Source organism: Pongo pygmaeus, chromosome 7 (genome assembly GCF_028885625.2).
Source record: "Pongo pygmaeus isolate AG05252 chromosome 7, NHGRI_mPonPyg2-v2.0_pri, whole genome shotgun sequence".
NCBI classification, from domain to species: Eukaryota; Metazoa; Chordata; class Mammalia; order Primates; family Hominidae; genus Pongo; species Pongo pygmaeus.
This window is the reverse complement of record NC_072380.2, coordinates 99,522,871-99,548,910: the sequence shown is the minus strand read 5'-3', so window position 1 is coordinate 99,548,910 and position 26,040 is coordinate 99,522,871. Positions and strand designations below refer to the sequence as shown.

Sequence of the window (26,040 nt, the reverse complement as noted above, 5' to 3'; positions counted from 1 at the left end):
CAAAAGCTTCTCATTCCCAGTCTAATTAATGACAGAAAGAGATAATGTAAATTATGACATGGGAAATGAATATAAATAAGCTTTTTCCAGAAGTAATGGAAAAATTACAGAACAGGTTTGCCAGAGCAAAAATTATAGACCAGGCTTGCCTCATCTTTTCATCATTTTGTGTTTGTCAGAAAAATTTAAAAATTAAAGGAGCAAAGTATCCCAAGGCAATTACAAAAAAACACCAAAACTGAAAACAATGGGCTTAAGGCAGTAGTTCTGGAAAATTTTATGAAGATAAAATAGGCACTAAAGTAAAATAAACCAATGGATATGAGATATTAGTCCAAGAACCTGCTGTACTTTAAATGAAATGGGCATATAGTATGTACTCAATTATTACTAGTTTTCTTATCATAAATACTGCTAATGATGGGAAAGTAAACATCAACAAAGAAAAAAACAATTAATATGTCCATAATAATAAAAGAATGATAAAGTGAGAATATCAACAATATATTTAAAAATCATATTTGCAACACATGTATATTAAAAAATTTTATCACTACTATAATCAAAAGTCTTATAAATTAATAGGTAAAAAGACAAAGAAAACAAAAGTAAAATGAGTACACAATATCAGGCATTTCACAGAAGGCATGCAAACGACCATAAACCAGAAACTATACTTATTTTCCTACCTTCAAATTTAACACTTATTTTTAATCTTACATAAAGTTGAAATTATTTAATCTCTGAATACAATACTTAATATCATAAGATAACAGCAAGCTTGATTATATTTTGATGTCTTCATAAATGTAGTAAAATAAGAAACAGTTATGTTAAAAAATGGGGGAAGATGTAAAAAAACGAAAGCTTTAATTTTATTTAAGTGTATGTTTTTGAAATGAAATATCTGAGTTAATGTTTATATGTGAAGTCCTCTTATTTTATGATGTTATTAAAAAAGCGTTGGTAAACAGACTTAATATGTACCAATAAACATATCTCTTTTATTGCTCTTATAATACAAGAGTTGTAAAAATCTTGTACAAAGTATAATTTTTACTTTTTCTCTAATTTATTTTTAAACAGTAGTAAATTTACTATGACCCAATGTTTGTTTTTAGTTACACCACACATTTTAATTCTTGATGAAAACAAAAGGCAACTATATGTTGTGATGATTAAGAAATATCTTCATGTTATAAATATATTACAAGCTATCTGTATTAAATGTTTTAATGATTGGAGAGACAATTAGATGTTAAGTTCCAATTCCATTATTATAGTAAAAATATTTCCTGATTGACATTTTAGTTTTGAACATTTGAATATTCTAATGTTTACATTTTATTTTAAGAAGAAAGCATTCAAATATATTTCAAACATCAATTTAGATAAAATAAATGTAATAAAACTGAACTTTAATCAATATAGATTAAATCCTCTATCAGTTGCAATTTAGTTGAATCAAAACTCATTTCACAGTTCATCTTTGACATTTTGAAGGCTCTGTCTAATTAAATTTAACTGGATTTAATTTAATTTATTCATATTGAACACCTTAAAAGCTCCTAGCATACCATACTATGCATTAGAGGAAAAATAAGATCCCTGACTTAAAGGAAGTCATCTTAACACTGGGGGTTGGGATACGAGTCAGGGGACATCTAGAAGCAGCAAAGAACCATTTAAATGTCTATGAGTAAGTGGAGGAGGGGCAGATGAAGAGAACTGGGTTAAAGGGTATAAAAATACAGTTACTTAGAAGGGATAAATTCAACATCTGATAAGCAAGGAGGGTAATATTGTTAAACAAAAATGTATTATACTCAGGAGATAGGCACCCTAAATGCCCTGACTTGGTCACTCTCAATTATATACTTATAACAAAATTGCACACGGGTCTGTGAAAAGAAAGTCTTGGAGCCCCAGAATTACTAAGCCAAAGGAGAAAGTCAAGCTGGCAACTTCTCAGGGCCAACTTGCCTCCCATTCTATTCAAAGTTATCCTTCTGCTCACTGAGATAGATGCATATCTGATTGCCAACTTTGGAAAGGTTTATCAGAAACTCGAAAGAAATGCAGCCATTTGTCCCTCACCTACCAGTGACCTGGAAGCCCCCTCCCTACTTCAGGTTGTCCCCACCTTTCTGGATGGAACCAATGTACTTCTTAACATATACTGATTGATATCTCATCTCTCCCTAAAATGTGTAAAACCAAGGTGCGCCCTGAACACCCTGGGCAGATGTTATCAGGACCACCTGAGGCTGTTCAAGGGTGCACATGTTTAACTTGGGCAAAATAAACTTTCTAAATTAACTGAGACCTGTCTCAAATTTTCAGGGTTCATGTTCCCCATAAATTTATACAAAATTTTTTTTAATTAAAAAACAAAACATAAACTTTATACTCCAATCACACATAGATCAATACTAAACAGCAAATCACATTCTGTATCTTTTTCACTGCATATATATGTAACAAGTTTTGATTCATGGTATTTTTGTTTTGATATGTGATATCTATGTATTTTTGTTTAATTGAAATAGTTTTGATTTTTTATTGTGACTCCTGTTTTGGGTCATGAATAATTTAGATGTGTTTCTTAAATTGAAAACTTTAGTTTCTTTTTCTAGTTGCCGTTCATTTTGTTTTTTATAGCAGTTGTGTTGCATATTAAAAATATGCTCTATAAAACACCATTTTTAAAAATGCCCATGAATAAATGAGGTAAAAGATTTAGGGAACCAGAGTAAGACCATACCGGGAATGAATCTGTGAAGAATGTTGGATAATGAAGAGACAGGTAAAAGAATATGGAGCACTGACCACAGGGAATGGCGCACACAGAAGGTCAGGCAGCAGCCATTATCAGAAATCTGGAGGCAGCAGAATCAAATAGCTTAAATTCCTTGTCCTTATCAAACATGACTTTGCCTTTACTCTTCCAAGATATCCCAATAGTCGCTTGATGCAGAACTTAAAATTAATTGGAATATGTTCTTGTTTGAAACAAATTGGTTGAGTTTTATCCAGGATCTGAAGGAGAAATTGCTATTCAACTGCTTTATGAAATGAGATATTCTTTCTTTAGTTGGACCCACCATTTATCAATGCCTTCTGAATTTTCTCCAGATATCTGATAAAACCTCAGATGTACTGGGCAGTATGCATAAAATACTCATGGCTTCATTATCCTCAGCTTGAATAATACAGGTTGTGCTGATAACACAGGTTAGAAATATTTTGTATTTGGGAAATGGAAAAGTTAGGATTTGATGGTTTAGTGATTAATTTGCTCAAAATAACTTTACTGTAAATTAAGGAAATATACATACTGGCAGCAGGCTGATTTCACCACATTTCCTCCCTCCACCCTGTCCTTTTTCAGATGTTTTGTTATTGACAGACTAGCTAGTAATTGATACAAGAAAATAAAGAATATTTTTGAGTTGGGATTTATTCCCATTAAGAATATAAATATCAACAATTAAGTTTATGCCATAAGCAATTAAATTATTGTCTATGAAAAAAGTTAAACTCTGAGATATTTGAAGTGATTTATTCTGAGCCAAATATAAATGACTGTGGCACAAGGCAAAGTCTCAAGAGGTCTTAAGAACATGTGCCCAAGGTGGTTGAACTACAGCTTGGTGTTATACATTTTAAGGAGACATAAAACCTCAATCATTACATGTAAGATGTGCATTGGTTCTATCTGGAAAGGTGGGACAACTTGAAGAGGGGCCTTCTAGGTCATAGGTGGACTCAAAGACATTCTGAGTGGCAATTAGTTGAAAGAGTTAAGCTATTATCTAAAGACCCTGAATCAATAGAAGAGGGTTAATTAATATAAAAGATCTGTATTAATATAAAGGGTTGTGGCTACCAAGGTTCTTATTATGCAGATGAAGCCTCCAGGTAGCAGGCTTCAGACATAATAGATTGTAAATGTTTCATATCAGACTTAAAAAGGTGCCAGATTCCTAGCTAATTTTCTCTTGTATCAGGAAAAAGACCTGGAAAGGGAAGGTGATTTTCTATAGAATATTGATTTTCCCAAGAGACAGCTTTTCAGGGCCATTTCAAAATATGTGAAAGAAATATATTTTGGGGTAAAATACTTCAATATCTTCCAGGGCCTGCCATCTGTCATGTTGGCATTTTATGGCTACAAAGAGTGTTTTGTCAGTCTTAAGGTCTCTGTTTTAATATTAATGCTGGTCAGTTGTGCCTGAATACCAAAAGCAAGAGGGTATAATGAGGAATGTCTGACCCCCCCACTGGCAATTATGTCCTCAACTAGTTTTTCAGGTTAACTTTGTAATGTTCTTGGCTAAGAGGAGGGGCCTATTCAGTTGGCTGGGGGATTAGAATTTTATTTTTTATTTACATTCTCTACATATGCTTATTATCTCTGGTTCCCCAACTTATACACTTACAAAGAGAGGCAGAACCATTGCCTTTTCTTATCTTACCAAGAAAATAAATGGTATTATTATAGCTTCCAAAATGATCACAAATAAGTATCATTTTGTTTTTTTTAATAGGTATTGATATCCTATTACTTAAACTATTTTTTTACATAGGCACAAACTAAGAATTTAATCACTGTGTATTCCCTGCCCTTGTAATCCCACTCCTAGACCAAAGTAGTGAACCTATAATTATTTTTCCTGCGTTAGTATGTGACACCCGGCTAGACACTTTCATTGTTATCCATTCAAAAATCTTCCATGGGCGGGATGCAGTGGCTCACGCCTGTAATCCCAGCACTTTGGGAGGCCAAGGCGGGTGGATCACGAGGTCAGGAGATCAAGACGATCCTGGCTAACACGGTGAAACCCCGTCTCTACTAAAAATACAAAAAAATTAGCCAGGCATGGTGGCAGGCCCCTGTAGTTCCAGCTACTCGGGAGGCTGAGGCAGCAGAATGGCGTGAACCTGGAAGGCAGAGCTTGCAGTGAGCCGAGATCGCACCACTGCACTCCAGCCTGCAGCCTGGGCGACAAAGCGAGACTCCGTCTCAAAAAAAAAAAAAAAATTCCATGTACAGATTTTTGTGCTGAATGCTATTGTAAGTATAAGATTCAAAGTCCATAATTTCAAGTAGTGTCTCAAATGAGTACAAACTCCTTCAACTGTAAATTCAAGATCCTCTTGAGAAATGAGATCAGGAAGTTGGCAGCAAAGATTGAAAGATACCTGCTTCATGACAATTTTTAGAGTCATGAAGTTTTCTTTTTCCTCCACTCCCAGTGACCTCTTGGCTCAGAGTGAGGACACAGCAATTTAGTGGAGTAAACTTGAAACTTTCCATAGTCCATCAACTGGGAGGACCCACAAAAGTATCCAGCTAAACTGTATGAAAAGGGAACAACCCTGGAGAACCTCCTGGAGAGATGAATTGACCCTAAAAAGAGATTCAAGTGGTCACTGCCTGAAGCCAGGGATCAAGGGTACGGTATTAAAAAGCCCTGTAGGAGGCAACGCCAGCTCCAGGGAACTGCAGAAGGGGCAACACCCTGAGGAAACGAGCCAATCACAGAAGGTCCCGTTACCATTTTGCCTTTAATTCCCAGCCTCCTTCATTTCCTGACTGGAAAGAGCCAGAAAACCAAGCTAGTGAGTAAAAGAGTATGCAAAGTAAGAAAGGGGAATAGACCAATTTAAACTATTCTTCTCATTGCTGGATTCCATGGCACAATAAGGCGCAAGCTGAGTATCAAGCAGGAAAGTTTGAAAATTTGATATAAAAACAGGACTGGAATTTGTAAGACCAAAAAGAGTGAGGTTATTCATTAATACCTAGGATCTGATTGAGATGCTAGGATCCAGGTATCATGGAAGAGTAATACTACACCACTTGTTTGAAAACTTTGGTGTAAAAAAAAATTACTATTTTATAATTTTACCCTCACTGGGCCCTGCTCGTTGAATATATTAATATATTTTTATCATTTTTTTCCACATAATTCCAAATGTATTTCAAAGAAAACTACTATTAACAAACTAGAAAGTTCTTTCAATAATTATTGAGAATCTTCAACTTAATAATTTGCTTTTATAATTTTGCTAAATTTAATCATAGCAAAAACAGATTTTAGTAAATATGTTTTATTGCAGATAGTAATATATGTTAAATATAGAAGTATATAAATATGAAATATAGAAGTACATGTTTGTGTGTGTGTGTGTGTGTGTGTGTGTTTTGGCACACACCATACTATATTTATGCTGAGATGACTCTGAGAAATTTGAATTTATTATTATAATTTTAAAAGTTGTAAGACTAACTGGAAAAATAAAATTAATGAAAGATTTTAAAGCTACTTAGAAGCATCAAGTTGGTGATCTTGTAAATAAATGTGTAATTTTTTATCTCTTTCCTTATATAATCAACTCTAATGAAAAAGCTTTCAGCTTCAACGTGTAAATCTACGTTGAGAAAAGCAAAAAAAAAATTGTTTCACTGTACATTTATACTGCACTTATTTTTCATCCAGTGTGTAGTAAAGAGTTAGAACAGCAGATGCTTGGAGCTTTAACAATTTTTATTCAGAACTATACATTATCTCATGAGAAATAAATTTGATCCTTGGATTAGATGTTTTTCACCTTATGTTTGTTATACTCAAATGATGCCCATTAGTTTACCAAACTGTTGGAGGGTGAAATTGAAGAGTGAAAATGTTATAACTTTTTCTTCTTCTTAGTTGTTCGGTTCTCTGTTACAACGCAATAAAAAAGCAAATAATGTTTTTTTAAAAAGCCAGAAAAAAGGAGAAAGAAAAATATAGCCCTTTATGTGTGCAAAACTACAAAACTCTCCTAGACACAAATCTTTGGAGATAGTAATATTTTTATCTGAAAAAGGCCCACTAAGTAAATACACAAAAAGGCAAATTTTTAAAATAGGGAAAGAGCAGCATGTTTCATAACACCAGTTAAACTCATAATTTCTGCAGGGGACAGGGTTAGCAAGGATACTTTAAATTTTTAGCAATGTGAAATAAATTTATCAATAATCATATACTTGTCCTTCTGCAAACTTAAACAACAACAAAAACCACAGAGTTGCTGCAAGTTAAAATTGTCTGCCTTGATTTCTATCTTTTCATTTTTTCAAAATATTTTATTAAAGTAGAAAAAATACTGGATTTAGAGCTTAACTGCCTGACAGCCAGCTAGCAATACAAATCCATCACTGGAGTACTGGTAGTCTCTGACATACTGTATCAGTACCACTGATAAAATTTTAATGATGTTAAGCAGGCATTAGGTACTAGTAGAAGGGAATGTACTGGAAGGTACAATATCTCAGATGTTTGAGATATTGTAGAATGAGTATTTATAAGGACCATGGCATAGGATGATTGCTGCTGGGAGCTCTCAGTGCACTAAAGGAATACAATAAAAGGAAGAGGAAAATTAATCATCCATTTAAGATGAATGATCTAATCCAAGGGTTCTTTGGCAGCATATAAAGAAAATCATTTTCAACAGTTAGAGGGCAGAAAAATCTGAGAATCTGACTTGGTATATAAATACGCAGGTAAGTAGATAGATAATTGGTAGGTAGGTAGGTAGATACATAGATGATAGATAGATAGATATGCACATAGATAGAAATATATTCATATTTATGTTCTCTGGAGCTCTGCTATAGCAGTCTCAACCTCGGCAAGTATATTTTTTATTATTATTTTATGCTAAGGCTAGGGCCCTGATGGAGAAGAAGTGGAGCTCTAAAATTTGAGATAGTGACATTAAAGCCTTGATACATAAAATGTCATCATGGTCACCTGTTACAGAGAATAAATAGGCAGAATTCCTAAAAAGTAGAGTTTTGGTTCAGGTCTGTTTCCCAGTGGCTTCACTGGGTCCATAAGCCTACCCCACGGGCAATATCCATGGTCCCTAAAAGCAAAATTTAAATGGATACTTGGTAGTGGGTAGAGTTTCCGCATTGGTTTCTTGGCCTGTGCAGTAAGAGCTATCGCAGTAAAGATTAAGTGGAAGCCTCTGAAACTTCTCTCTACCGTTTTCCCCACTCTAGCTAAGATAGGAAATTGAAAACAATATCACATCTCAGGTGGAATGCCAGAAATTAGTACTGCCCCTAAAGACCTAAAGCAGAACACAGATCTGGTGATTCCCATCATATTCCCATTTAATACATGAGTTTGAACATTAAAAAAAAAAATGGGTCTTTGAAGCCCGGATTCAACTACTAGAAATTCAATCAAGAAACAGCCCTAATTATAGCTGTTGTGCTAAATGTGGCATATTTGCTACAGCAGACTAAAATAGCATTAGGTCCATTATATGTGGTCACTGACATGGCAAATGCATTGTTTTCCATCTCTAACAAGAAGACAATCAGAAACATCATTCATTCATGTGAGATGAATAATATACTTTTATAGGCTTATTCATTTTTATCCTTGTCATTCTTTCTGGGTATGATCAATACTTATTTCTCTTGAACGTGATATTATATTAGTTCTGGATTTTTCTGATTGTACCACATAATGCTAAATAATTTGGTTTTAATTGGTTATTTGACTCTTTTCTAGTCTGGACATCTTGATCACCCTAAATTGAGAACTGACTATCAGCCACAATTCTAGTCAATTCAGACCTCTATCCGATGTGGAGTATCCAGAGATTCAGAAAGATATGGAACTTTTAATTTTTGACCAGCTAATAGTCTTGAAATATTATATAGATGCAAAAGATTTTCCTCAATTAAGAATTTCTGATTGTAATGAAATTAACTACTTGACTATCTTAGCATTGCTCTTGAGACAAACATAATAAACACACATTCTTGACTTGATTTAAAGGTCTTTCATAATCAATTAGTCTTCCTGTCTCTCCCTCCTCAAATCACCTATTCCCTCTCACTTATCTGAAACTACTATTACCCTTCTTTCAGGGATCCAGCCACATCAAACTTGTCTGTTATCAAATACACCACACAAACCCTGCCAGTGGTCAGGATGCTATTGAAGGCATCCTTTATCAAAAATGTTTAATCAAATGTCAGTATTAATAATATCATTTATATTTTAAAGGCTATATTATCTTAAATATTTCAGGACTCTAAAGATATTGGATCTTAATGTCTGGAAGAGATAAAGTTTTACAAAAGCCCATTACCTTGTTGCTTGTGGAAAAAGCAAATACTCATCTCTTACCATTGAGTCATATGAAGGTAGGTACATCTCAGCAAGTGTAGAGTTTTTGAATTCTTCACTCCAAATGAAGCTGTGGAAACTCTGAGGTATGAACGAGACTGGTGAATCACTTCCTTCAATCAGATTTTTATACACGTTTGTTTGAGGTCGAGCTAGGCCTTTCAGTATTACATAAAATCCATCATTTGCAACCACTGAAAAAAACAAAGCCAAAAAATATATACTGTATGCTCAGGCTTCTTGATATAGATATGACTAATACATATATTACACTTAACAGTACTTTCAACATATTTCTTTCAGTGTATTCTGTAACAGTGAATTTAATGTAATAGGCATTTTCAAATAGTTTACTCAAGTAACAAGAATAACAAAGGCATGTTTATACATTTGGAGTATTCTTTTCAGACGATTACATATAATAGCTATCCTCTCACAGAACTGATGGGTTCTAGTGGAAGAAAACATGGTTACATATAATTATTAATAGATGTGAGACATTGTGAGAAAAATGGGACCAGAAAAGCCCTTGAATATTTTTTAATGTTTATGACCCTCCCATATACAAAATGCCATTTTTCCTATTTTATATAAATAACAATATATATCTACCCTTAATTTTCATTTATCTTTGCTCTGGACATGATGACAATCACTTATAGAACTTAATAATGGAGACAGTTTGGAGAGGGTGGCTGATTATTACTAGAAAGAAGAGTTTTTCCCATATCTGTCCTACTCCATAACATAAATCTCCAAAAACTGTCATCCAACCCCAATTCCTAAAATTAAACTGTGTGCCTGTAGGTCTGAAAGACATACTGATTTGTGAATATTTTTAAGGCAACTTAAATTAATTCCAGTTCTTCTGAAGTCTTTGAAGAATAAGGGGGTAAGAATGGGATGGTGTCTTTCTCCATTTCTTATTTACATTACTTCATAGGATTGAAGCAAATTACTCAAGTGCTGTCAGGAGATATTTTCTTACACTTTGCTTATGAACTTGAAAGAAATAGAAACTTTACAAATTGCATTTTCAGGGCCAATCATTTTTTTAAATGTCCTAAAAGTCATCAAATGCTTGCCATGTCTGCTTTTTTTCCGAGTGCTTATTAGTGTGACTTTCTTAGTCACAATTCATACACAGTGACCATGGGAGAGTGATTTTCATGCTTCTTTAAAGCAATGGTTGTTCTTGCTTGGATGTCTGAGCTTAAACTAGACCTCTTTCTAGGCAACACAATACAAGCATATCTTGTTTTACTGTCCTTTGCTTTTCAGTGCTTCACAGATATGACATTTTTTACACATCAAAGATTTGTGCAACTTTGCATCTAGCAAGTCTATCAGCACCATTTTTCCAATAGCATGTGCTCACTTTGTGTTTCTGTGTCACATTTTGGTAATTCTCACAATATTTCAAACTTTTTCATTATTATTATATCTGTTGTGATCTGTGATCACTGATCATTGATGTTACCATTGATGTAATTGTTTTGGGCACCACAAACTATGCACATATAAGATAATGAACTTAATTGGTAAATGTTGTATGTGTTTGGACTCCCCTATTCAATGGCTGTTTCCCCAAATCTCTCCCTGTCCTCAGGCCTTTCTACTCCCTGAAACACAACAATGTTAAAATTAGGGAATTAATAGCTCTAAAATATCCTCTAAGTGTTCAAGTCAAAGGAAGAGTCATGTGTCTCTTACTTTGAATCAACAGCTAGAAATGATTAACCTCAGTAAGGAAGGCTCATTGAAAGATGAAATATGCTGAATACTATGCCTTTTACACCAAACAGTAAGCCAAGCTGTGAATGCAAAGGAACAGTTCTTGTAGAAATTTAAAAGTGCTATGCCAGTGAACACACTAAGTAAGCAAAGCAGCCTCATTGCTATACTGAGAAAGTTTTAGTGGTCTGGATAGATGAAACCAGCCGCAACATTCTCTTAAACGAAACCTAATCCAGAGCAAGGCCCTATTTCCGTTCAATTTCATGAAAGTTAAGAGAGGGAGAGAAAGCTCCAGATGAAAAGCTGAGAGCTAGCAGAGTTTGGTTCATGAGGTTTAAAGATAGAAGACATATCTATAACATAGAAGTGCAAGGTGAAACAGCAAGTGCTGATGTAAAAGTTGCATCAAGTTATCCAGGAGACTAGCTGAGGTCATTGATAAAGGTGGTTACACTAAACAGATTTTCAATGTAGATGAAACAGCATTCTACTGTAAGAAGATGCCATCTAGTACTTTTATAGCTAAAAGAGAGAAGAAGTCAATTCCTGGCTTCAAAGGTTCAAAGGAGAGGTTGATGGTGACATGCAGCTGGTGATGGTGACATGCAGGTCAGCTGACTGTGACATGCAGCTGGTGACATTAAGTTGAAGCCACTACTCCTTTACCATCCCAAAAATTCTAGGGCCCTTAACAATTATGTTAAATCTACTCTGCCTGTGTTCTATAAATGGAACAACCAAGCCTAGATGACAACATATCTTTTTATAGCATTCTATAATGAATATTTGAAGCCAACTGTTGAGATCAACTACTCAGAAAAACAGACTTCTTTCAAAATACTACTGCTCATTGACAATGCATCTGGTCACCCAAGAACTCTGATGGAATTGTGTAAGTAGATGAATATTGTTTTCCTGCCTGCTAACACAACATTCATTCTGCAACCTATCAATCAAGAGGTAATTTCAACTTTTAAGTTTTATTATTTAAGAAATACATTTCATAAGTCTATAGCTACCATAGACATAATTATTCTGATGGATCTGGGCAAAGTAAACTGAACCTTCTGGAAAAGATTCATTATTCTAGATGCCATTAAGAACATTTGTGATTCATGAAAGGAGGTCAAAATATCAACACTAACAGGAGTTTGGAAAATTTGATTCCAACCCTCAAGGATGACTTTGAGGGGTTCAAGGCTTTGGTGGAGGATGAAACTGCAGATGTGGTGGAAACAGAAAGATAACTAGAATTGAAAGTGGAGCTTACCTACAGATGTGACTGAATTGCTGCAATCTTATGGTAAAACTTAAACCAAATAAGGAGTTGCTTCTTATGGATGAACAAAGAAAGCGATTTCTTTTTTTTTATTTATTTATTTTTTATTATTACTATTATTATTATTATTATTATTATGCTTTAGGCTCTATGGTACATGTGTGCAACGTGCAGGTAAGTTACATATGTATACATGTGCCATGCTGGTGCGCTACACCCACCAACTCATCATCTAGCATTAGGTATATCTCCCAATGCTATCCCTCCCCCCTCCCCCCACCCCACAACAGTCCCTGAAGTGTGATGTTCCCCTTCCTGTGTCCATGTGTTCTCATTGTTCAATTCCCACCTATGAGTGAGAATATGCGGTGTTTGGTTTTTTGTTCTTGCGATAGTTTACTGAGAATGATGATTTCCAATTTCATCCATGTCCCTACAAAGGACATGAACTCACCATTTTTTATGGCTGCATAGTATTCCATGGTGTATATGTGCCACATTTTCTTAATCCAGTCTATCATTGTTGGACATTTGGGTTGGTTCCAAGTCTTTGCTATTGTGAATAATGCCACAATAAACATACGTGTGCATGTGTCTTTATAGCAGCATGATTTATAGTCCTTTGGGTATATACCCAGTAATGGGATGGCTGGGTCAAATGGAATTTCTAGTTCTAGATCCCTGAGGAATCGCCACACTGACTTCCACAAGGGTTGAACTAGTTTACAGTCCCACCAACAGTGTAAAAGTGTTCCTATTTCTCCACATCCTCTCCAGCACCTGTTGTTTCCTGACTTTTTAATGATTGCCATTCTAACTGGTGTGAGATGGTATCTCATTGTGGTTTTGATTTGCATTTCTCTGATGGCCAGTGATGGTGAGCATTTTTTCATGTGTTTTTTGGCTGCATAAATGTCTTCTTTTGAGAAGCGTCGTTCATGTCCTTTGCCTACTTTTTGATGGGGTTGTTTGTTTTTTTCTTGTAAATTTGTTGGAGTTCATTGTAGATTCTGGATATTAGCCCTTTGTCAGATGAGTAGGTTGCGAAAATTTTCTCCCATTTTGTAGGTTGCCTGTTCACTCTGATGGTAGTTTCTTTTGCTGTGCAGAAGCTCTTGAGTTTAATTAGATCCCATTTGTCAATTTTGGCTTTTGTTGCCATTGCTTTTGGTGTTTTAGACATGAAGTCCTTGCCCATGCCTATGTCCTGAATGGTAATGCCTAGGTTTTCTTCTAGGGTTTTTATGGTTTTAGGTCTAACATTTAAGTCTTTAATCCATCTTGAATTGATTTTTGTATAAGGTGTAAGGAAGGGATCCAGTTTCAGCTTTCTACATATGGCTAGCCAGTTTTCCCAGCACCATTTATTAAATAGGGAATCCTTTCCCCATTTCTTGTTTTTGTCAGGTTTGTCAAAGATCAGATAGTTGTAGATATGTGGCATTATTTCTGACAGCTCTGTTCTGTTCCATTGATCTATATCTCTGTTTTGGTACCAGTACCATGCTGTTTTGGTTACTGTAGCCTTGTAGTATAGTTTGAAGTCAGGTAGTGTGATGCCTCCAGCTTTGTTCTTTTGGCTTAGGATTGATTTGGTGATGCGGGCTCTTTTTAGGTTCCATATGAACTTTAAAGTAGTTTTTTCCAATTCTGTGAAGAAAGTCATTGGTAACTTGATGGGGATGGCATTGAATCTGTAAATTACCTTGGGAAGGATGGCCATTTTCACAATATTGATTCTTCCTACCCATGAGCATGGAATGTTCTTCCATTTGTTTGTATCCTCTTTTATTTCCTTGAGCAATGGTTTGTAGTTCTCCTTGAAGAGGTCTTTCACATCCCTTGTAAGTTGGATTCCTAGGTATTTTATTCTCTTTGAAGCAATTGTGAATGGGAGTTCACTCATGATTTGGCTCTCTGTTTGTCTGTTATTGATGTATAAGAATGCTTGTGATTTTTGTACATTGATTTTGTATCCTGAGACTTTGCTGAAGTTGCTTATCAGCTTAAGGAGATTTTGGGCTGAGACGATGGGGTTTTCTAGATATACTATCATGTCATCTGCAAACAGGGACAATTTGACTTCCTCTTTTCCTAATTGAATACCCTTGATTTCCTTCTCCTGCCTAATTGCCCTGGCCAGAACTTCCAACACTATGTTGAATAGAAGTGGTGAGAGAGGGCATCCCTGTCTTGTGCCAGTTTTCAAAGGGAATGCTTCCAGTTTTTGCCCATTCAGGATGATATTGGCTGTGGGTTTGTCATAAATAGCTCTTATTATTTTGAGATACATCCCATCAATACCTAATTTATTGAGAGTTTTTAGCATGAAGTGTTGTTGAATTTTGTCAAAGGCCTTTTCTGCATCTGTTGAGATAATCATGTGGTTTTTTTCTTTGGTTCTGTTTATATGCTGGATTACATTTATTGATTTCTGTATATTGAACCAGCCTTGCATCCCAGGGATGAAGCCCACTTGATCATGGTGCATAAGCTTTTTGATGTGCTGCTGGATTCTGTTTGCCAGTATTTTATTGAGGATTTTTGCATCAATGTTCCTACTTCTGATGAGTAGGTTGTGAACATTGAATTTTAAAAAAGATTTCAAATGTAACATAAACTTAGTTGATAAAGCAGCTGGCAGGGTTTGAGAGAACTGACTCAAATTTTGAAATGTTTTGTGGGTAAAATGCTATCAAACAGCGTTACATGCTACAGATAAGTCTTTTGTAAAAGGAAGAGTCAATTGATGCAGAAAACTTCATTGCCATCTTCTTAAGAAATTGCCACAGCCAAACTGGGCATCGTGTTGTGTGCCTGAAGTCCCAGCTACTTGGGAGACTGAGGTGGGAGAATCACTTTAGCCCAGGAGTTCAAGTTTGGCCTTGGCAAAAACAACAAGACTCTATCTCTAAAAGGAGAGAGAGAGAGAGAGAATTTGCTGCAGCCGCCCATATCTTCAGCAACCTCCAGCCTGAATAGCCAGCAGCCATCAACATTGAGGCAAGACCCTCCACTAGAAAAAGATGAGGATTCACTGAAGGTTCACATAGTCATTAGTATTTTTGAGCAATTAAGTATTTTAAATTAAGGTATATATATTTTTAAACATAATGCAATCACTGCTTAATAGACTACATGATAATGCAAACATAACTTTTATATGCACTGGGAAACCAAAAAATGTGTGTGACTCTCATTATCATGATATTCATTTTGTTGCAGTGCTCTGGAACTAAACATGAAATTTCTCTGAGGAATGCCTGTATAATAAATGGATCAAATGCTAGTCTAGGAGGCAGGAGAAGGACTGATTTTTAGTCCCAGTGTTACATTCATTGTGTAATTATGGGAAAATCATATATTCCTAGGATCAACATCCAGATCAAAGATGGTCATGCTATCTACATGTATTTTAAATGTATTATTTTGTCAATTATTCACTGAATGTAATAATTTTATTTTGTTGTAGTCACTATTAAAGGGTTTAAATGAATTTTAAAACTAATATACATAACCAAATTTTACCAATGCAAAGATTATCTTAAAAGTTTTGGCCAATTTAGTGAAATTTTAAAGATGTAGATGAAAAAGCCTGTATCTAATAATAATAATTAAATTAGTTAACAATAATGTTAAAAACCTCATATTACATACTATAACTTTGGAAAAACTGTGTTTAATTTAAAAAGCATAAATATTCAAATATCTCACATGAATCTTCTTTTTTAGTTTCTTCATCATAGTTCAGATTATTTCTTTCATCATCCAACATATTTCTCTGAAACCATTATCTTTACTCAAGTTGGTTTGGGATACAGTATATTTGCATTTTAATGTAAAGAAGTCCCTGAAATTGTATCACAAGCTACAAGTACTGTAATCATTTGCACAACATTGACAAGTATTTACATAATGTTTTTAGCTAAATTTATTTTTTAATTTTGTAAAATGCTGAATTTATTGCTAAAAATGCTTTTACAAAATTAAACTTACTGAAAAGGCACAATAAAAAATAAGAATCACCCATACTTATACAAATCAGAATTTTTGAATAAGTGTATTTATTTGGAAACAGATGAGGGAGACTGCAATAACCAAAAGTTTAAAAACTGAAAGAATCAAATATTGGCATAGATGTGAAACATCTAGAATTCTCACACATTGTTACTGGAAGTATAAATTATACAATTACTCTGTAAAAATATCTGGCAGTTTTTTATAAAATGAAACATACATCTAACCTATGCCCCAGTAATTCAGTTCTTAGGTATTTGCTCAGGAGGAATGAAAGTAGATGTCCAAAAAGGACTTGTACAATGATGTTACTAGCAGCTTTATGATAATAGCTGAACTCTATAAAAATCTCAGGTGTCCATCTGGAAGAAAATGTGTAAAGAAGCTCTTGTATGTCCATGCAATGGAATACTACTCAGCTATGAAAAGGAATGAACTATTGATTCATACAACATGGATAAATCTCAGAAGCATTATGTTGATTGGAATAAAGTTTTCACAAAAGGGTACATGCTGTCTGACTTCATTATAAAGTTTTAAATGATTCATGTGAATCTAATTCATAGTGAGAATTTAAAAAAAGAAATAGAGAGCCATTGCCCCTATGGGACAGACAAGAAACTGACTGGGAAGAAATATAAAGAGAACTTTTAGGGTGATGGAAAAGTTCTATATCTTGCTAGGGATCTGGGATACAGGATTTGTCTAAACTCATCAAGTGATACATTTAAGGTATACATATGCACATCACTATATATAAATTTTGCCTTAAAAAATAAAGTGTCAGAAACAAATATTGAATCCTAGATACACTCTGAAGTGTTTAGGGGTGAAATGTCCTGATGCTATGATATGTCAATTAAATGGAAGCTTATGCAAATATAGTGGAGAAAAAAACTAGAGAAAAAAAATTAGTGTTCACAAGATGACAGCAAATATTGTTTGATTCTTTCTTTGTTTTGAACATTTTATTATATGAGAGACACTATTCTAAACATATTATAACCCTATGAGTCAGGCACTATGATTGCTTCCACTTTACAACTGATGAAACTGAAAGCAGGGAAAAATTAAACATCCTTCCCAAGCTTGATGAGCTAGTAGTGGTAGAGCCAGTATTTGAAGACACCCAGTGGCAGTTCCACATGACTATACTAGTCTTTGTAATTTGACATAGAATTCTTTCTTCCCCTCCCCTCCCCTCTCTGTCTCATTCTTGAAATATATTGCTTAGAGATAGTGTTTCAATTAGGATAAAATATAATGTGTTATTTAGCATGTGACATTTTCAGTTAAAAAATATATTACTAAACTTTTATTAAAATATTTATTAAACTTTTTAATAAATTTAAAAAGTTTAGAATAAAAGTAAATATATGTCTGCCTATGAATACATGTTTATGATATAAACATTGTAATAGAAAAACAAGTCTAGAAAGAGATTTGGTAGTATTAGTTACTTGTTCATAAGAGAATGACTTATGTGGCACCTCCCCTACTCTCTCTTCCTTCAGCTCTCAGCCATATGAAGTGCTGGCTCCCATTTCACCTTCTGCCATGAATGTAAGTTTCCTGAGACTTTAAAAACAAGTATCTTTTTAAATAGACTTATAAAAAAAGACATTGTTAATTATTGAGCAAAATAATAATGCTTGATTAGAACTGTAAGTATACCTTTCACTAGATATTCTCCATAAAATGGAAGTTAATGTTTTCAGATCTTAATGACAAATGGGTTGATTGGCTATTCCTAAATAAATGACTCCTTAAGAAGCAACCTCTTAATCTAGATTTCTTAAATCTAGAAACAGCTATTCCTGTTACTCATATATACCAAACATGCCATGAAGAGTAAATATCACGTACCAAGCATGAAATATTTGTCATGCACTGTGCTAGGTGTTCTAACACTAATTATTCCAATAACCCAGAAAACCATACATTGTTAGTGCATATTTCAGATGAAGAAACAAAGGCTCAGAATGATAAAATAACTTGTCAAAAGTTACAAAGTACATTAATTTCTGGAAGTTTTCAAATGTGTTCTAACATCTGAAGGACACACACACACATACAAACATACATACACACATATGAGTGCTCTGTGTACTGTATGTGCATATTTAAGTAGTTATGAGTATATATAAAATGTATATATAGATAAATATATATGTACAAATGTATGTTAGTTTTATAGATCTTATAAACAACCTCAGTGAGAATTAAAAGAATTCTTACCATTCGATATGGTTTGGATCTGTGTCCCTGCCCAAATCTCCTGTCGAATTGTAATCCCCAGTGTTGGAGATGAGGCTTCAGTGGGAGGTGATTGGATCATGGGGGTGAATCATTCATGAATGGTTTAGCACCATCCTCTCGATGCTGTTCTAGTGATAGATTTCTCATGAAATCCCATTGTTTAAAAGTATGTGGCACCTCCCTCTTCTCTCTGTTCCTCCTGCTCTCAGCTATATAAAGTCTTGGCTCCCATTTTGCCTTCTGCCATGATTTTTAGTTTCCTGAGGCCTCCCCAGAAGTTAAGCATATGCCAGCATCGTGGCTCCTATACAGACTGTAGTACCATAAGGCAATTAAACCCCTTTTCTTTATAAATTACCCAGTCTCAGGTATTCCTTTACAGCAGTGTGAAAACAGACTAATACATCATTTGTAAGAGAGTTCAGAAATTGACCCACAATTATTTCCTTAAATTAATGTAGTTGGCATATTCATAAATCTATCAAAATTATTTGAGAAGAAATTTGAAAATAAAAGTTTTTTTTTAATTTCAGACATATATGCAGAGTGAGATGAAATTTTGGGTGACTTCTGTATAGATGTACTAGCAGAGAATAAAAAAGGAAAAGGATCCTTATTCAAACAAAAAATTTAACATTGTAAATGGAATTAAAATGAAGAGTTCAGAGAAAAGTATAAAATTTAGCTGAAACTGAATTTACAAAAGCTTCTCAAAATAGAATTCAAAGAATATTTGACATAATCTCAAAATTTATAGACAAATTATTTAAATGCTATAAAAATTGTCTAAAAAGATTGCTATCTAGTTAAGCTCTCAAAAACAATTAAAATTTACTAACAGAGCACAAAGTGGTGTTAAATGTATGAATTGTGAGAAAAGAGATATTTGTTAATAATGCAAGATAAATATAAGCATTTGAAATTTTTAAACTGTGAGAAGAAACAAATAGCATGGATTCCTTATTCAAATATTCAAAATACATAAAACAATTTCATGTATTTAAAAAAAAAAACAAGCATTTAAGAAAAATCAGACAATAAGGAAACAATACTCATTTCCAGCCCATTAAATAATGATTCCCAGACTTTGCAAAAGTAAAGGAATTTATCAAAATCAAGTTGGTTAGGAATAAGTTTCATAAAAGTATTTATATACCTAGTTTCTATTACATGAAAAATCAAAGAACTATTCTCATAATGACTTGAGAAACCCTTAATGCAGGACCCCATATTTGAAAATGGCTCTTAACTATACTTCTATTAATGAACAAAAGGCATTAAAAAGAATTAAAGATACTAGTTAGAGAAAGTTTAATTAATCATTTTGATAGTGACTTTTTAAAAGGTTAAAGGCCAATTACAAGGTTTGATTAAAGCAAACATGATTGTTAATCTTGCTAAAGATTTCCCACTCTCTGGTACAAAGACCTTCAGCTAAAATCAGCCATTCTAGAAGGACTTAAAAGTTTCAAGGAACTATAATTGGATGAATAAAGTCATATTGTCAGTGGTGAATCCCTCCTTGCCCTATAAAATTTAGTTTAAGTGTTATCTATCTACCAGGGAAGACTTTTCTGACCTCAGCCCTGCCCCCATCCAGCCTAATTAACAGGCCTCCTCTGGGATCTTTCTTCACAGAATTTTTGCCATGGCACTCTTTGTTTTCAGTCTCTGTCAGTAGACTGTAACCTCTTGAGAGAAGAAACTGTCTGCTCTCTGTATCTCCAGCTCATGTCACACAGCCTAGACAATTTTAGGCATTTAGCAAAAATACTCATTGAATAAATGAAAGCTTAATTAATGATCCCCTATAATATTTCTCTCCAAAGAATTTTATAAAATATTTGAAGATCAACTCTTTTTTTTTCCTTAGAATTCTGTCTATTGAGGAACAAGATAAAACTCTATGATGGTCAATTTTCTTCTCAGGCCCTTAGATGGAAACCTCGGAAAAACATAAGAAAGTTATATAAATTTTAAGCCAGATGGATGAATTTATGGAATCTCTTTATAAGGTCTAAATGATTGCAGAGATAAGATAACAAAGCAATAAAATGGCCTTTTCATAGCTTTTATTATATTAAAGAATCTTTGGAAATGGGATTATTTTGCATAGGTCCAATTTTTCCTCTTCTAAGGTACCAGGAGTAGTTATTTTAAGACACAAGTCTAATAACCTTGCTTAGAATAATGCAATAACTTGTAGAAGACAATATGCAAATAAAACTGGATATTTATTTTGAGATTAAAAATGCAAATATGTAAATATTATACAGCTATCTGGAAGGGATGTAAAGAAATTTATTTCATTTTATTTTGAGCTCAGAGCTTCTATTGAAATAGCCTTCAAATATTGATACTCTCTGTTCCAAAATAGAAATAAATACTCTTCTGGTACTGTGAAAATTACAAAAGATATAATTATAAGAGGCATTACAAGGCAAACATCCCTAAATGAGTACATAAAATGATATGAAGGTCTGAAGAAGAAATAAATTGTGTCTGATGGGAAATATATGGAATGACTTTATGAAAAAGAAGCATTTATGATGAATCTTGAAATGTAGATACAATTTTGATTGACAGATATGGAAGGAAAAATATTTGTATAGTAGGAAATCAAATGAACAAGACCAGAAGCAGGTAACATGGAGTACTTGATGGTCTTCAATCAAGCTAGGAAGGTTGATAAAGAACAATGAATTACCCAGTTTGTCAGAAGCACAGTACAGGAAAAAGTACTTTAAAGAATTCACTTAAAAGCAGGTTAGGACACACTTAAGAGAGCACTGGAAATTGGAATTATGTTTTAAATAACCAATTACAGAATGTTCAATTAGAATAAAAGTAATGCTAATTTTTAAAATGAGGTATGACTGGTTCAAAATGGCTGACTAGAAGCATCTCATAGACAACTTATCCACTTATAAGAACCAAAATAATGTATGAGAAAACCATACCTCAAATAGATTATCCAAGAGAGAACACTGGAGTTTAACAGAAAAGTGACAAGAAACACCAAAAATAAGGATGGAGAAAGAAAAGGGGCAGCCTGCTTGGCCAGGACAGCCAGAGCCAGGAGTGAGTCTCGAATATGGGGAGAGGGTGATTTTCAACATTTAAATTACCAAAGCCTTAAAATTTAGAATGCAGCAATAGTCGCATTCTCATGTAACACTGGGATGATACATTTCTGATCATTTGTAGACAACTATCAAGAGATATTAAAATATACCCACATTTTGATTCATTACTTTTAACTTTAGAAATCTGTCATAAATAAATAATCCAAAATACAAGTAAAAGTTACTGTAAGTATATATTCAGGACCACAGTATTCATGATAGGAGAATATGTACAACCTTTTTAAAAAGATTGATCAAGTATAACATATCTGTATGACAAAAATATGCAGTTATTCAAAAATGGTGTTTGCAGAAATATTAGCAGTTCAATTATGTGAATGTTGAGCTGAGGCAAGGTCTAAAACCCTATGAATTTGAAAATCAGAAGCATATACATTAAAGTCGAATCACAGCAATGAATTAAAGCTCTCATCAAAAAAATGAAAAAAAAAAAAAAAAGCTTGGACAGTTAGGGGAGGTCCCAGGAGAACTCTTGTAAGGGACAGAAAGAAAGTGAAGTTGCAGAGACAAGAATGAATCAAATTGTTCATAAAGGACCTTTGTCAGATGTTGGTCTTCTTCTGGGCTTGCTCTCCCTAAAAGGATATCACTAAATCATCCTGGCTTGAGGTGACTGGTCAGAGGACTATTGGTAAGGCAAACTACGAACATCGCAAACTTTTAAAATCAATCCTCTCAGTGAAGCCAATTGCAGAGGGAATAAACACGGAAATCAAAAATTGAGAATTCATCATATTCATAGCAGTAAGTTACTTTAAAAATAGTTAAACATTATTGGAGATTGCATAAAGGAAGAATTTATAATTTTATAATACACAAATGATTGTTTGTAACAACCTATTAATTATTAATCCTTTAAAAAATCATTAAAACATTTTCAAAAATGTTATTTTGCTTAACTTTAAAAGTTTATTCCCAAAGTTTATAGGAATTTATGATAATTAAATCTTTTTATTGCCTATTGTTTTTTAGTATAATAATATGAATTTTTTAGACTTGTAAAATATATGAACTAGTGAATGGACATCTACTAAGATACTAATGAGTCAAAATATTAAGAAGTATGTGAAGGGTACCCAAAATATAGTTAACTATTGTTATTCCTGTAAGTGATTGTATAAGCATGTGACTATTTTAATATTGTTTGGTTCAAAACTAATGTAGATATGCCTGATTCCAAACAGTAAGCATGAACAATACATATTGAACAGTTTAGAAACTGTTTCTTATTTAATATAATTATGAATTTCAGTTGTTCATGACTTGTCCATCCAACTGTTCAGCTAAGCTCCAAGTCTGTATTTAGTATTTTATCACTTGCTGATCATCACTGTGTACTTAGAGTTACTATAGGAGTATTCTGGCTATATATATGCATATATATTCTAGCTATATATACATATATATGGTCTTTAGACATCCTGTCACTAGGATGTATTCATTGATTTGTGGTTAAATTGAAGGTATAATTTATATTGAAGGGTATTTAAGTATTTCAAGACCACACTGTTATCAGTAAGACTTTACACATCCCTGTGTAATCACGTCCACATGTAGAGGACCTATGTACTGATGAGAGTCTGTTTTCATTTACATCCCACATTTTCTTCAAGTTCAGTCACATTCATCCTTACCTTTTATAATACTTATTGTAGTTTTCAAGTTATTCTTCCAAGATTTGAAGTCCTTACTGAATTTGTGTTTTTATAGTTGGAGTAATGAAGATGCTTTTTGATTTATATTTACATATTTAAGACAGTTATCAAATGACACATGTATATCTAAGCCTCATGTACCAATTTGAAGTCAGATTTAAAAATATATATAGATTGTTATTTTTTATAATTTCTTCAAATATTTTATATTTACATTAAAAAGTTCCAGAGAAGGAAAACAGTTTCTTATTATGCATAACAATACATATTAAAATCAAAGTCTTTGACTTTTTTCAGTAAAGGATTTCATTTGTTATCTAAAAGGATTTATTTTATGAGTGTACAAAAATACAGATAATATTGTTTAAAAAGTTAATGAAATATAATGAAGATAAACATAGGAAAAACTGATGAAGGCAAGAATAATATTAAATTACAAAACATATTCTGTGAAATTCTATATATTTGCAAGGAGGTAATACTGGATACAAGGACAATTTTAGCTCCATTTTCCTTACTTTTAAAACATTTCAATCTTTTAAAATTTATATCAAAACAGTATCATATATATTTAAAATCAAATAGTTTTTAAAGGCTTTCTAACAGCCAACATACAAGAGGAAATATGACCAGTTACAGGATTTAGTAACTATAAAAAGTCTCAATAACATTGAATATATTTCTCCCAAAAGTTTACACTTTAGTATAAACATAACTAAGATTTTCACAAAAGTAATTAATAGAATACCCTTTACCAGGCATAATAGACTATTTCTAAGAATTTAAAAATCACTTTTACATGGGAAGGCCAAAAGAATGGCACTGTGATATGTGGCCATAGAATTCAGCATTATAATTGAATGATAATCATCAGTTTATCTGGAAGAATGCATGAACTACATCTATTTCAGATTATCATCTAGCAATAAATATTTTGTTCCTGAATGAACTTTAAATCAGTACTGTGTATTAAAGGTTACATTATTGGAAATTACCTCCAATGCTAGTTAATGCATAGATTCACCTATCAACTATTTTTTGAGTAACTATTATGTCTAACCACTGCAGTTTAAGTTATGTTTTGGATCAAGAGCATGTGTGTGTTAGAATCTGCCCTGCTCAGAGTGGGGAGGAACAAATAGCTTTGGGATATTGAAGAAGCCCCCACATGCCTGGAAAAAGTATTATGGTTCTTATACCCATAGGTATTTGGGTGGAAGAGCTAAGAATTTTTTACCTCTAAAAATAAATTGAAGCACCTACACCACCAAAAGAAGGTGTTTTTTCTGACTCCAAGTTATATATCATCAAGCTTTTAAAATTTGCTATGAAGCACCCTTCTACTAAAACAAACAAAAATCTCAGAAAGGTCTTTTAAAATTTGTTTAAATACCAATTCTTAACAAATATAAAGTCCAGGTGGTTTCTCCACTTTTTACTGATTTTAAAATATATCCCTGGATAACCAGATGAATTGGCTTTTCAAGATTTCTAGTATAAGACAGTCAATCTTGAGAATAATCTACAAAAACAATCATATGAGCTTTAGAATTGGTTTCTTCAGTCATTCTTTCTGATAATAAATATCATGAATAGTTGACTGTTAAAGTCAAACTTTTTTCTCTCCAGTGAAAAAGTTATTTTAACTTACTTCAGACATTAACATTTAACAGTCCCTGTGGCTATTTAAAAAAAAAAAAACTTAATAAAAATATCTACCTTAAAATTCACCTGGAGGAGCCAAGATGGCCAAATAGGAACAGCTCCAGTCTACAGCTCCCAGCGTGAGTGATGCAGAAGATGGGTGATTTCTGCATTTCCATCAGAGGTACCATGTTCCTCTCACTAGGGAGTGCCAGACAGTGGGCGCAGGTCAGTGGGTGAGTGCACCCTGCGCCAACCGAAGCAGGGGTGAGGCATTGCCTCACTCGGGAAGCTCAAGGGGTCAGGGAGTTCCCTTTCCAGGGGTGACAGACGGCACCTGGAAAATCGGGCCACTCCCACCCGAATACTGTGCTTTTCCCACGGGCTTAGGAAACGGTGCCCCAGGAGATTACAGCCCGCACCTGGCTCAGAGGGTCCTACGCCCACGGAGTCTCGCTGATTGCTAGCACAGCAGTCTGAGATCAAACAGCAAGTCCGCAGCGAGGCTGGGGGAGGGGCACCCGCCATTGCCCAGGCTCGCTTAGGTAAACAAAGCAGCCTGGAAGCTTGAACAGGGTGGAGCCCACCACAGCTCAAGGAGGCCTGCCTGCCTCTGTAGGCTCCACCTCTGGGGGCAGGGCACAGACAAACAAAAAGACAGCAGTAACCTCTGCAGACTTAAATGTCCCTGTCTGACAGCTTTGAGGAGAGCAGTGGTTCTCCCAGCATGCAGCTGGAGATCTGAGAACGGGCAGACTGCCTCCTCAAGTGGGTCCCTGACCCCTGACCCCTGAGCAGCCTAACTTGGAGGCACCCCCCAGCAGGGGCAGACTGACACCTCACACGGCCGGCCAGGTACTCCAACAGACCTGCAGCTGAGGGTCCTGTCTGTTAGAAGGAAAACTAACAGAAAGGACATCCACACCAAAAACCCATCTGTACATCACCATCATCAAAGACCAAAAGTAGATAAAACCACAAAGATGGGGAAAAAACAGAGCAGAAAAACTGGAAACTCTAAAAACCAGAGTACCTCTCCTCCTCCAAAGGAACGCAGTTCCTCACCAGCAACAGAACAAAGCTGGACAGAGAATGACTTT

General features: G+C 34.2%; 1 protein-coding gene across 4 annotated transcripts in view; it reads right to left on the bottom strand.

Moving 5' to 3' along the window:
- The window catches only part of CNBD1 (cyclic nucleotide binding domain containing 1), a 629,195-nt gene that overhangs the window by 226,885 nt on the left and 376,270 nt on the right, over positions 1 to 26,040 (bottom strand). For all 4 annotated transcript variants that reach the window (XM_054498740.2, XM_054498739.2, XM_054498741.2 and 1 more), the window contains exon 6: positions 9,204 to 9,397. In XM_054498740.2, the coding sequence (XP_054354715.2) occupies positions 9,204 to 9,397 (194 nt within the window). The remainder of the gene's footprint in view (positions 1 to 9,203; positions 9,398 to 26,040) is intronic.